The sequence below is a fragment of the Ovis aries genome, chromosome 7 (assembly GCF_016772045.2).
Source record: "Ovis aries strain OAR_USU_Benz2616 breed Rambouillet chromosome 7, ARS-UI_Ramb_v3.0, whole genome shotgun sequence".
NCBI lineage: Eukaryota > Metazoa > Chordata > Mammalia > Artiodactyla > Bovidae > Ovis > Ovis aries.
The window spans coordinates 10099568-10112658 of record NC_056060.1 but is presented as its reverse complement, the minus strand read 5'-3'; the positions used below and the strand labels follow the sequence as shown (position 1 = coordinate 10112658).

At 41.4% G+C, this 13091-nt stretch overlaps 1 protein-coding gene across 6 annotated transcripts in view; it reads left to right on the top strand.

Moving 5' to 3' along the window:
• The first annotated feature begins 81 nt into the window (after positions 1–81).
• Positions 82–13091, top strand: part of DMGDH (dimethylglycine dehydrogenase) — a 71072-nt gene continuing 58062 nt past the window's right edge. For 3 of the 6 annotated variants that reach the window (XM_004010208.5, XM_060418773.1, XM_042252018.1), the window contains exons 1-4: positions 82–191; positions 1104–1278; positions 10015–10113; positions 11810–11974. In XM_004010208.5, coding sequence (XP_004010257.2) covers positions 91–191; positions 1104–1278; positions 10015–10113; positions 11810–11974 — 540 coding nt within the window. In that variant the 5' untranslated portion in view covers positions 82–90. Of the gene's footprint in view, positions 332–1103; positions 1279–10014; positions 10114–11809; positions 11975–13091 lie in introns of all 6 variants that reach the window. The other 3 variants (XM_060418772.1, XM_042252019.1, XM_060418774.1) reach the window with 3 other exon arrangements.

Below are 13091 nucleotides of genomic sequence, written 5' to 3'. Positions count from 1 at the left end.
CGCCTCTCGCCCGGGGGAGGGTCCCGCCCGCCTGCCCTTTAGCCCACTGGCTTGGGAGGCGATGCCCGCGCCCTCGCCCTCAGCCTCGCCATGCTCCGTCCGGGCGTACGGCGGCTGCGGGGCCTCAGGCTGCTGGGCTTCCCGCTGAGGGGCTTCCCCGGGCGCCCGCTCTCAGTCTGCAGCCGCCAAGGGTGAGTGGGGCCGGTCTACGCGGAGATCCGCGCCTGGACAGCTGCGGGGTTGCAAGCGAGGGGCTGAGACGTCTCCGGCTATGGGCGCTTGGGCACTTCTGACCTCCAGAAATGGGCATTTGGATTTCTTCTTGAACTATGTATGGTTTGTTTTTTTTTTTCCTATGCACAACCGTCCAGAGAGAATCAAAGGGTTTCTACTGCAAGGACTCTCCTACCCTCACCTTCTTCAGTCAACCGTAGTGTCTTCTGTATTTACCCAGAGATGGTCCGTGGGAAGGCAAACACAGGGGTATATATGGTCTTCCTTGGCTTACTGTACCTTGTTTCTTTACAGTTCATCCTGGAGAAACTCATGATCTAGCTAGCTAGGAAGACAGTCATGCATATAAACATATCCAGACACTGAGCAATAATTATAATTACAGAAGCAGGTACACGGGGAGAGGACCTTAAGTGAGGAAGACCATTGTACTCCTGGCTTTCTTCAACCTGGAAAACATTGGAGAGAGGAGGTGATCCAAGATTTATAGATAAAGGACCTCATGATGATTATGGTTTTTCATGGAATAAAATGATGTGTGTTTTTAAAGTAGATTGAGATAGATTATTCTCTATGTTTCTTTACAAAAAAGAAGTCATCTGCTCAATTCTTTAGCTCTATTAGTTATCTATGATGGGTCAGAATTACTGGAAATGGGGTTCAGATCCATCCTTCTCCCTTTCCCGGCTAAGTCAGGTTGAGGCTCCCCAAATGATTAGATCAGTAAATGCAAATCTCACAGACACTAGATGTTAAGTACTAGAAGGATAAATAAGGAGACTCACATTAGTCAGAAAAAGAAAAAAACAAACAGAAAACTGTAAGTATCATAGCCTAGTAAAGCTATTATTAAATGAATTGTCTTCCAGAGAGGAAAACCCACCCTTATCTGCAGAATCAAGATGGAAAGACAGAGCAGAAACAGTGATCATTGGAGGTGGCTGTGTTGGTGTGAGTCTGGCTTATCATTTGGCCAAAGCAGGCATGAAAGATGTGGTCCTTCTGGAGAAATCAGAGCTCACAGCTGGATCCACCTGGCACGCAGTAAGGAAACACCTCAGCACTGTCACAGGCACCAAGTTATGCACTTTGCACGACTGGTTTCTTTTCCATTCACAGCTCCCCACTATGAGCTCGTTAGAGTGAGTTCCCGTTTCGTAGTGTTGGAAAGCGCCATTGCAGCTTAGTTGATGGACTTCCAGGGGGGTGATCAACATTTATGATGTTGGTCATCTTGATAAGATCATCTTGAACATACGGCTTCTGGATTCACAACCTGGTTCTGTCCTTTTCTACTTATGTGACTTCCAGCAAGTTACTTAAGCTTCCATTTTCCAGTGTGTGAAATGAGAATATTAATAAGTGAAAGTGCAAGTTGCTCAGTCATGTCCGCCTCTTTGCGACCCCATGAACTATACAGTCCATGGAATTCTCTAGGCCAGAATACTGAAGTGGGTAGCCTTGCTCTCCTCCAGAGGATCTTCCCAACCCAGGAACTGAACCTAGGTCTCCTGTATTGCAGGCACATTCTTCACCAGCTGAGCCACAAGGGAATATTAATGGTCCCTACCAAATAGGGTGATGATGAAGATTGAGTTAATATGTGTAAAGTTTTTATGGTGAGTGATTAGTAGATGTTAGCTTTTGTATCAAAGGATAGTGGCTGAATATAGGCCTGAGATCTATGTACCCTCACCTGGCTTTAGTCATCCTTTCATATTTATTAATTTATAATTTTAGTTTAATGCTGGGTGACAACAGCTTGGCTTCAAGAGGGCTTAACTATGACAGCTGAGAATGTGTGACATAGCTCTCGTGTTAATTAAGACACACAGCCAAGTTTATCTTGCATATTTAATGGTATGCACGATTGTTCCAGTTCTGTACAATAATTGGGCTTGCATGGAAAGCCACTCAAGTAAATGAGGCGATTGACACTGCTTTCATACTGCCCACCTAGTTATTTCTGAAGTCAGGATGGGAGAGGAAGTTTTTAACAACACTAGATTCCATTTTTGTTTGGAGGAAGAGTTGGGATAAACAACAAGGTCCGACTATATAGTACAAGGAACTGTAATCAATATCCTGTAATAAACCAAAATGGAAAGAATATGAAAAAGAATATATACATGTCTATTTACATATATTTGAATCACTTTGTTATACACCAGAAACTAACACAACATTATAAATCAACTATCAGTTCAGTTCAGTCGTTCAGTCGTGTCTAACTCTGTGATCTCATGGACTGCAGCATGCCAAGCTTCTCTGTCCATCACCAACTCCCAGAGCTGGCTCAAACTCATGTACATTGAGCTGGAGATGCCATCCAACTATCTCATCATCAACTATACTTTGATTTAAAAAAAAAAGTTGGGTAGTGTTAGCTTCTGCCTGTCATCCGTTTCTGTCATTAGCTTTCCTCCACTGAGACAAGAGGAAACACAGCTTTTAGAGGCCTTTTGACACCCAGAACATGCTCATGGTATGGAATATAGTTGGATCTCCTTTCTCTAGCTGAGTTTGGGGGAAGACACTGCCCAGACTTAAGCCTAATTTGCTCCAGAGTCCCCATGGTCACGTAGTCAGACTATACCTGCCAACTGGATGGAGACTTCTAGAAAAACAGCACCAAGCCCAGTTTCTCTCCCTTCTTTCCTTTCCTGCCAGCCCCCTCACCCCTCAGTCTGGGATGGAGGCCTGGTCCTCCTTGAGTGTCTCTCTGTTTTTTCCCGAGTATCTCTTCTGCGCCTCCGCTGGCACACTTGCTCTCGTGTCACTGGTCCTGCCTCAGCTTCTTTCCTGCTACCTGGGGAGACGGTCCAGGAAGCCATGGACACCGCTGGCTCTTCTCCCCTCCCTGAACCAGACTTCCTAGGCAGGCTTCCTGTTGTCATGTAGTAGAAAGCTTGTATTTTCCCCCTACCTTTCTCTAACTTCTTTTTAGCAGATATTTGGTTATTCTTTCAACAAATATTTATGAAGAGCCTGTATTGTGTCAGGGCTTCCCTGTGGCTCAGTTGGTAAAGAATCTGCCTGCAATGCAGGAGACCCCAGTTCGATTACTGGGTTGGGAAGGTCCCCTGGAGAAGGGATAGGCTACCCACTCCAGTATTCTTGGGCTTCCCTGGTGGCTCAGCTGGTAAAGAATCTGCCTGAAATGCGGGAGACCTGGGTTCAGTCCCTGGGTTGGGAAGATCCCCTGGAGAAGGGAAAGGCTGCTCACTCCAGTATTCTGGCCTGGAGAATTCCATGGACTGTACAGTCCATCGGGTCACGAAGAGTCGGATACGACTGAGCGGCTTTCACTCACTCGCTGTATTGTGTCAGGCCAGAACTGTTCTAGGAGATGAGGACACAACAGTGCCCAAAAGAAAGCCCTGCTCTCATGGAGTCATATTCTGATGGGGCAGATGGAAACCACATCAGCGATGCTCTTAAGTAATCCGTGACAGAAGAGTAGAGTGGGGTAAAGGAATTAAGAATGATGGGGGCTGAAGGGCCTGAAGGCTACTTTTGAAAAGTGACATTTGAGCAGAGATGGGCAGAGGTGAAGAAGTGAGCGGGCCGTGAGGCTGTCCTGGTGAGAGCAGGTAGGCAGATGGAAAATTTTAATGAGTGGGAATACCCAAGAGGGTAGGCTTACACCTTTGTCACATTTCTGGATTGTAAAAGGAGGGTGTGCATTTTAACATTTTAATTACTAATTTGTTCATTTATAGTTGATTGATTTGATGTAACCTGCATTTTAGTTACTGGATTCCCTGCACTATCACTTCTTAAACATCTCATGCATAATAATGGTAACAATAAAATGGCATATCCTTAGCCTTAGATCTTTTTTAAAAAGTGGGCAAAATTTTTAAGATGAAAGCTTCTTGTTAAAAGTTGACTATGCAAAATAATTTCTCCTTAAGCAGAGAGATACCAACATGAGTTGGAAAGGCATTATCTGCTTTGTGAACAAAGTTGTAGACTCGGCTTCACAAAATGAGGTTCATACAGTATAAACTGAAGGTGGACTCAGGCATGAGAAGCTAGGTTATACGGGTCCCTGCAAATACAGACAGCAAAAGCAGAATTGCCCTAGGAAGCTGATTAGAGGAATTCTTGCAAATCAAGGGGTCTCCCACCAAGAAGCATCATGAAGATATCTCACTTGTTAGAATTTTTTGAGATATAACTGACATATTAGTTTCAGGTATACAGCATAATGATTTGATATTTGTATATATTGAAAAATGATCACAATAAGTCTAACTAACATCCATTACCACACATAGTTGCAAAACTTTTTCTTGTGAAAAGAAAAACGTTTAAGATTTACTCTCTTAGCAACGTTCAAATATGCATTACTGTGTTGTTAGCTATGGTCACCATGGTGCATGGTACATCCCCCGGGACTTATAACTGGAAGTTTGTGCGTCAACTTCACTTTCACTTTTCACTTTCATGCATTGGAGAAGGAAATGGCAACCCACTCCAGTGTTCTTGCCTGGAGAATCCCAGGGACGGGGGAGCCTGGTGGGCTGCCGTCTGTGGGGTTGCACAGAGTCGGACACGACTGACGCGACTTAGCAGCAGCAGCAGCACCCCTTTTACCCATCCTCCAACCCCTGCCTCTAGGAACCATCAATCTATTCTCTACATCTCTGAGTTCTGCTGTTTTGTTTGTTTGTTTTTAGATTCCATATGTAAATGAGATCATTCAGTACTACATATTTGCAGTTCTTTGCCTGTTTTATTTAGCATAATGCCATCAAGCTTCATCCACGCTGTTGCAAATGACAACATTTCTTTCTTTTTTATGGCTGACTAATATTCCATTATATATTTATAATTATATATATATGTGTGTGTGTATACATATATATATCTCCATTCATTTTTAACATAGAGAAGTTTTGGAGGAGATACGGAAATGTGGAAGTTTGAGGGGCCAGCTGGAGGGACAGACTACAAAAATAAAGGTGGTTTCACTGAAGTACAAACATTCGCTCAAGACTAAACATTTCTGGAGCAAGGGGAATCAGATGCTTTGGGGAGGAAGGCGCAGCTTGTGTGACTCCATATTCAAAATGGAGTCACAAATCCCCAAAGTCTTGAGGTTTTGCTGTATTTTAATGAGACTGCTTTGTCAGCACCTGATACTACTATTGATACTAATATAGAACATTTCTTGTAGGATGGAAGGAAAGGGGAGAGGATGGTGTAAGAAGTGGTTTTGGCTCTAGGGGTCCCTGGGAGGGGCTGCCCCTGGGAACGGTGCTGAAGAGGATGTTTTGGAGGGCTGAGAACCAAAGATGCAAAACTTTCCATTTAGGGTATAAGAAAACAATATCAGGCCTTTCTATTTATATTATGTAAAATGTAAGAGAGAAATTAATCTTTATAGATCTCTATAAGTAGCCCTTGCCTTTGATGTGGGTGACGTACTGTGTATGATGACAAGGTTGGCCAGGGAGAGGCCGACACTCCACAACGGAAGCACCCTCATTCTCTTGTTTGTCTTCAGTCAGCCGGGACATATTGCAGATGGCGTGTTGTAGGATATCGACAGGATACTGAGCTCCAGGACATTGTGATTGATTTTATAGAAACAAGGCTTTAAATAATATTGTTTGTGATGAAAGGGAGAGTGAATGACTTTGAGAGTATTGTACTACGCAGGGATTAATTGGTCACACTGTAACAGTAATTAAAAGGGTTGTAAAACTTAAAGTTTTTCTTTTGAAAAAAGACAAATGTCCCCAGTTTGGTGATCTTTGTAGTGATGGAAATAGCTGTCAGGCAGTCTATGTAGTATAAACGTATAAAAAAATAGACATAGCCTATTCCTTCAAAGTCAAGGTGATGTTCACAATAAGTGAAAAACAACGAATTTTTGCAAAATAGTCCTGTTGGAAAGAAAGCATTTTGAGAAGGGATGCTTGGAAATGTTGATGTCATGATTAGATTTTTTCTTACAGAGATGATATATCACCTAGAAAAATTCTCATGTATACAAGAGATACATTTAAATTTAAGTACATTTAATATTTTCCCAAATAAGGAGTTTAAGTGGGGTTTGTATCCATTTGTTAAAAATATAAAATGTGAAAGTGTTAGTCACTCAGTCGTGTCTGACTCTTTGTGACACCATGGACTATAGTTCACCAAGCTCCTCTGTCCACGGGATTTTCCAGGCAAGAATACTGGAGTGGACTACCATTCTCTTCTCCAGGGGATCCTCCCAACCCAGGAACTGAACCCAGGTCTCTTGCATTGCAGGTAGATTTTTTACTTCTCACTGCCCTAGCAGCAGGGAAACTAGGCTAGTGTGAATTGTTCAATAGAAATAGTTATTCTAGTTCAGTAAGAAAGATTAAGTTTTCCTTCACCAGAAATTCACAAAAGAATTTTTTCCCTAGGCGAAGGATATTGGGCTAAATGTACTGAGTAAAAATTTTACAAAAACAAATCCATGTGACTCTTCCAGAAGAGAGATCATTCACTCATTCTGTGAAAATAGCTTCCTACGGTAGGGAAGAAGAAGACTTTCTGGTGGCCTGACTTAACCTAGGTTAAACTTAGAGGATGTTGAGGAATGAATGATGGGCAGAATCCGAGGCCCAGGCTCATGAATGAATATACATTTTCTCAACTGACACAAGATTTACGGGAGACAAAATTGAGTTCTCTAGAAGATACCCGAAAGCCAAAGATTCTCTATTATTGAACTAGAAATGTTCATATCATACTAGATACCAATCATGTAAAGAAGGATGAGATGTTTGGCTAAAAGTTAGCGAGTCTGACTCACAGTTTCATCATTATGGGGCTGGACTATGAGAGAACTTGTACGTTGGGGCAACATTTTTTTTTTTAGAAAAGTAGCCAAACACTTGAACAAGTACTTGATAGACACCCCAAGATTCTGGTCCATAAAAGATGATTGATGAACTTTAATGGTGGTTTGGTTTTTTTTTTAAATATAAGTAGAGTTGATTTACAATGTTGTGTCAGTTTCAGGTATACTGTTAGGTTGGTACAAACAAACTTGCAGTTTTGGACCATGAATTTTAAATCATCATAACTAGACTTAACCACATCCTTATTAATCAAAATAGGAACCATTATAATCAAAACATTTGTGCCAACAAGAAATAAGTATGTTTTTTCCTGTAGCATAAAGTCTGTGCTTCAGGGTTCAGTGAACTCTTGGAAAGCATTTTCTGCTTACTGCCAGTTGTAGAAGTGTTTTCGCTGTAAAAAGTTGTCAAGATGCTTGAATAAGTGTAGTCAGTTGGCAAGAGGTCAGGTGAATACGGCAGATGAGGCAAAATGCTGTAGCCCAGTTTGCTCAGCTTTTGGAGTGTTCATTGTGCAACGTGTGGTTAGTCATTGTTGCGGAGAAGAACTGGGCCCTTTCTGTTGACCAGTGCTGGCTGCAGGCATTGCGATTTTTGATGCATTTCATCGATTTGCTGAGCATACTTCTCAGATGTAATGGTTTCACCGAGATTCAGAAAGCCGCAGTGGAGCCGATGGGCAGCAGACCATCAGACGGTGACAATAACGTTTTCTTGGTGCAAGTTCGAAGTTCGGCTTTGGAAAGTGCTTTGGAGCTTCTTGTCAGTCCAACCACTGAGCTGGTCATGACCAATCGTCATATAAAATCCACTTTTCGTTGCATGTCACAATCCAATCAAGAAATAGTTCGTTATTTTTACATAGAATAAGAGAATATGACACTTCAAAATGATGATCTTTTTTTATTTTCAGTCAGCTCATGAGATGCCCACTTATCAAGCTTTTCACCCTTCCAATTTGCTTCAAACGCCGAATGGCCATAGAGCAGCTGATGCTGAGTCTTCAGCAAGTTCTCGTGTAGCTGTAAGAGGGTCAGCTTCAGCGACTGCTCTCTATTGGTCATTGTCAATTTCCAATGGCCAGCTGCTACGCTGCTCGTCTTCAAGGCTCTCGTCTCCTTTAGAAAACTTCTTGACCTGCCACCGCACTGGGCCAAATGCGTTGTTTATGTTGTGAGCTGTCTCTGCTGCTTTACGACCCATATTGAACTCAAATAAGAAAATCACTTGAATTTGCTTTGGTCAAAATCATTTCCCTAATCTGAAATAAATATAAAATACATAGCAAGTAGTAAGTCATTGGCAAAAAAACATAAAGTGAGAAATGTGCATTGGAATGATGTATAGCATAACCACACTTATTTAAGAATGTATTCCAATATCAAATGGCAAAGTTCAACAATGCAAAACTGAAATTACTTTTGTACCAACATAATACAAAGTGATTCAGATATATATTTTTTTTCAGGTTATTTTCTATTACAGGTTATTACAAAATGTTAAACATAGTTCTCTGTGCTAAACAGTGGATCCTCATTATTTACCTATTTTATATATAGTAGTGTGTATCTCAGAGAAGGCAATGGCACCCCACTCCAGTGCTCTTGCCTGGAAAATCCCAAGGGCAGAGAAGCCTGGTGGCCTGTAGTCCATGGGGTCGTGAAGAGTCAGACACGACTGAGCAACTTCACTTTCACTTTTCACTTTCATGCATTGGAGAAGGAAATGGCAACCCACTCCAGTGTTCTTGCCTGGAGAATCCCAGGGATGGGGGAGCCTGGTAGGCTGCCGTCTATGGGGTCGCACAGAGTCGGGCACGACTGAAGCGACTTAGCGGCAGCAGTAGCAGCAGCAGCAGTGTGTATCTGCTCATCTCAAGCTCCCAATTTATCCCTCCCCCAGCCCTTTCTCCTTTGGTAACCATTTGTTTTCTACATCTGTGAGTCTGTGTCTGTTTTGAACATAAGTTCATTTGTATCTTTTTTTAGATTTTGCATCTAAGTAATATCATATGATATTAATGGGGGTGTCTTTGAGTTCAAGAGAACCAAATGCCCAATATAATCCTAGAAGAACCTTATAAATACTCCTAAACAGATTTTATTTTAAACAGATTGTGTTTGGATGAGCCTTCCAGGGTAAATTAGCTACAGAATGGGGCCCCAGACATTTAATTGAGAGAGTCTTCTTCATATCATTGCTTCAAATTCTTTGTCTGGATGCTATATCATATCTGCTAGAATTGATAGAAGAGGTTTTGGAATGTAATATGTAGATATTTTCTTGAGACAGATTATTCAGTATTGACTCAGGAAATATTTGTGGGGTAGAGTCTATGTGCTCATTCATGAAACTGATTAAGCTATGACCAAAGTCGGTTTACCACTCAACAGGCTCTAGTTCTTGGGAATGGTCTAGTTCTTCAGTTTTGGAAATTTTAAGAACGGAACCAGGAGGGCTGCTCGATTCAAGGGAATGGTGGGGACTGGGACCAGGAAAACTCTTTGCTTGCTGGTTCATAGTTCTTCTCCTTAAGGGAACGCACATGCTTTGTTAGTTTGAGTCCATGTTTTATGTCACCCCCCATTCTTCCTAATAGTGTATATCCCTAACCTAAGTGATTCCATCTAAGTCTTCCCATTTCTGAATCTGCAAACAACTCTTTCTCTAATAACTTTTATGGACTCACTGTATATGTTTGTTGGCTGGTTCTTGCATTATTTATGTGGTTCAGATGGGTTCTTATAACTGTCATGAGCCTTAAGCAATGTGTGTTCAAACTGATTCTGATGTATTTTCACCCCCAAAGGACTGGCTGGTACGTCTCAGTTTCTCACCAACAGTAATTTAATTCTTAACAGATACACTATTAACATTTTGAAAATGTTAATTTTTTTTTTTTGTATTTCCTTTCCTTCCCACTTTTAAGGCAGGTTTAACAACTTACTTTCATCCTGGAATAAACTTAAAGAAAATACATTACTATAGCATCAAACTTTATGAGAAACTGGAAGAAGAGACTGGACAGGTAAATGCATTTAACTTGAACTTATCTTTTAGGTCAGTTTCTGAGATACAGAAGATTACTGAAGGCTTTTGATATCATCATGTTTCACTGTCTGTAGTGACATCTATGGCATGTGAAATGTCTAATGTGGTAGAAGATTCTGATGAGAGTTTAAGATGAGAACCTCTAGAGCTTGCTTTTCAATCAGTTGAATTTCTTGAAGTATATTACCCATGTAACTACCTGCTCTTCTTGATTTTTTAAATGAGAAGAGAATAAAAAGCAGTCTTTAAAAATATCTTTGGTCAGCTACTATATCTGGAAACTAAGAGATCAGAGCCTTTCAGCACTGGTTTGCAAAGGATCTGATGATTGTTCATGCCAGATTGTCACATGACTTTGAAAAGTGCTTCCCTTAAAGCCCCTTACTTTTATTTTCATCTCATCTCATTTGTCTTAGTACTTTCAAAATAAAATGGCAGGCAAAAAGTATCCATAGACTAAGACTGACGTCTACTTAAAATTTTCATGCCATTTCCCTTTCCTAAAACCATCACACGGCTCCCCACAGCGTACAGGACAAAAGCCAAAGAGGGACCTTTATAAGCGAAGCCCTCCCTGCTTCCCCAACGTTTTCTCTTGCCACTCTTTGCTCTGCTTATATGCTTCAGCTATTCTTAATTACATGCAGTTCTAGAACGAGCTGATCTCTGTCCCTGAGACAATATTCCCTCTGGTCCCCGTTTCAGCATCACCCTCCACCTTCCCGGGAGTTGTCTGCTTTGAAAAGCCATCCCTAACTTTCTTCACCCAGCAATCAGATGGGACTGAGCGTGCATCTCTTGGCTCTAAGACCATGAGTGCACAACCCCCTTATAACATGAATCTCTCTCAATTGTGGTTGTTGCTTTATTTACTTTATTTAATTGGTCTTTCCTACAGACTCTGAGCAAGATAAGGCGAGGATAAGGACTGCATCTCTGTGGCCGTTCTGGGTCTTCACTGCTGCGCGGGCTCTCGTTGCTCCGGGCGGGGGCTGCTCTCTAGGCACAGTGTGCGGGCTTCTCAATGCAGTGGCTTCTCTAGCTGCCGAGCACAGGCTCTAGGGCACGTAGGCTCAGCAGTTACACAGCGTGTGAAAGCAAACTCATGTCTCCTTCACTGGCAGATGGAGTCTTAACCACTGGGCCACGAGGGAGTCCAAGGACTTCATTTTTGATCTCTGTCACTCAGGGCCTTGCTGAATGCTTGGCCAAGTAAAGAACTTCAATAAATGCCAAATGAACGTTTCTTTCAGTTCATACTTATTCTCCTTGTTGCAACATTCGGATTCTTCATGTTCCCTCTTCAACTTTTTCTTTTTTTCACATAATTTGCTTCCGCTCTGTAGATGAACACTATCTCATGTTGTAATTATGCATTTAGCTGTCTGTCTTTACCTGCAGACTGTAAGCTCCATCCAGGCAGGGTCTTCCTCTCTCTTGTTCAGAACAGCATCTCTAAGGGCTTAGTATGGTGCCTGGCACAGAGGAGGCACTTAGCGCACACTCCTTGAATGAATATCTTTTTGTATGAGGCAAACATGTATAGTTATCGCTGTCATGCATACGGAATCTCTTTTCTGGCACACCTGCATTTTCACTGTGCTGGAGAAGAACCATGGTTGAGTGCCAAATCATCATTTACTTATGAGTTTTTATTGGCATCATTGTTGCAGGTGGTGGGATTCCATCAGCCAGGTAGTATCAGAATTGCTACCACTCCTGTAAGGGTAGATGAATTTAAATATCAAATGACTCGGACTGGCTGGCATGCAACAGAGCAGTATATTATTGAACCTGAAAAAATTCAAGAAATGTTTCCTTTACTCAACATGAATAAGGTATTTATCTTAAGGGCATTTTCACCATTTGCTAATTTTAATTAAGATTAGAAAATGTTATTTTAGAAAGTTAATTAAAAATAGAAAAACTCTGTGCATACATGTTGAATGACAAAATTAGATATTTAATGCTGAAATTTGGGTAAATGAGAAGGTGGGATATTACGTATGTTAAATAAAGTAAAAGTAACGAACGAGCTGATTAGTTTTCTACCTATGACAACCAAGGAAACATTTTCAATACCTCTCTATTACTGTGTCCCTCAGCTCTAGAGGTTTTTATAATAAACCTTCTGCTTGAGACATGCAAAGGAAATAACTGGGTGTGATAAATGTGTGTGTAGAAAGAATGTATTATTAATTTTTTTAATAAAATCAAAGATAGAAATACATGCTATACCTAATATATATTGCTACACAAATATCCCCTAACTCAAATAACTAGCTTGACAATCTCTGTATCAGGTTATTGATCTAACCAAATTTGGCTGAGAAAATCCATTTGGATATTTAGTATCTTTTTGCTGAGTGATAATCCCTTTTGAATAATAGTAAAAATGACTAATACTGCATTACCTAACACTACAGCACATTATGTACCAGGTATTATGCTCAGCCTTTTACATGTATAATCTCATTTAATCTTCACAATAAAAATAAGAACCATTTGGGCTTCCCAGATGGCTCAGTGGTAAAGAATCTGCCTGCCAAAGCAGGAGACACACAAGAGAGGTGGGCTCATTCCCTGTGTCGGAAAGATCCCCTGGAGTAGGAAATGGCAACTCACTCTAGTATTCTTGCCTGGAAAATTCCATGGACAGAGGAGCCTGGCAGGCTACAGTCCATGGGGTCACAAAGAGTCATACTGGACTGAGCGACTGAACCTACCCACACCCACACACCCACATACACACATTATCAAGAAACAGGAAATTGCAGCGTGGTTCACAGAGTGGGCCCAAGACCATCCAGTTAGAAAGCTGGAGCAGAGATTTGCACCTAGGCTCTCTGACTTCCAGATCAAAGATATGAACTCTCTTGGATCAGAGTCACTGACTCCTTTATACATACTACCTCAGGGTATCAGGTAGGGCTGTTCAGGCTTGTGTTTCTCCCT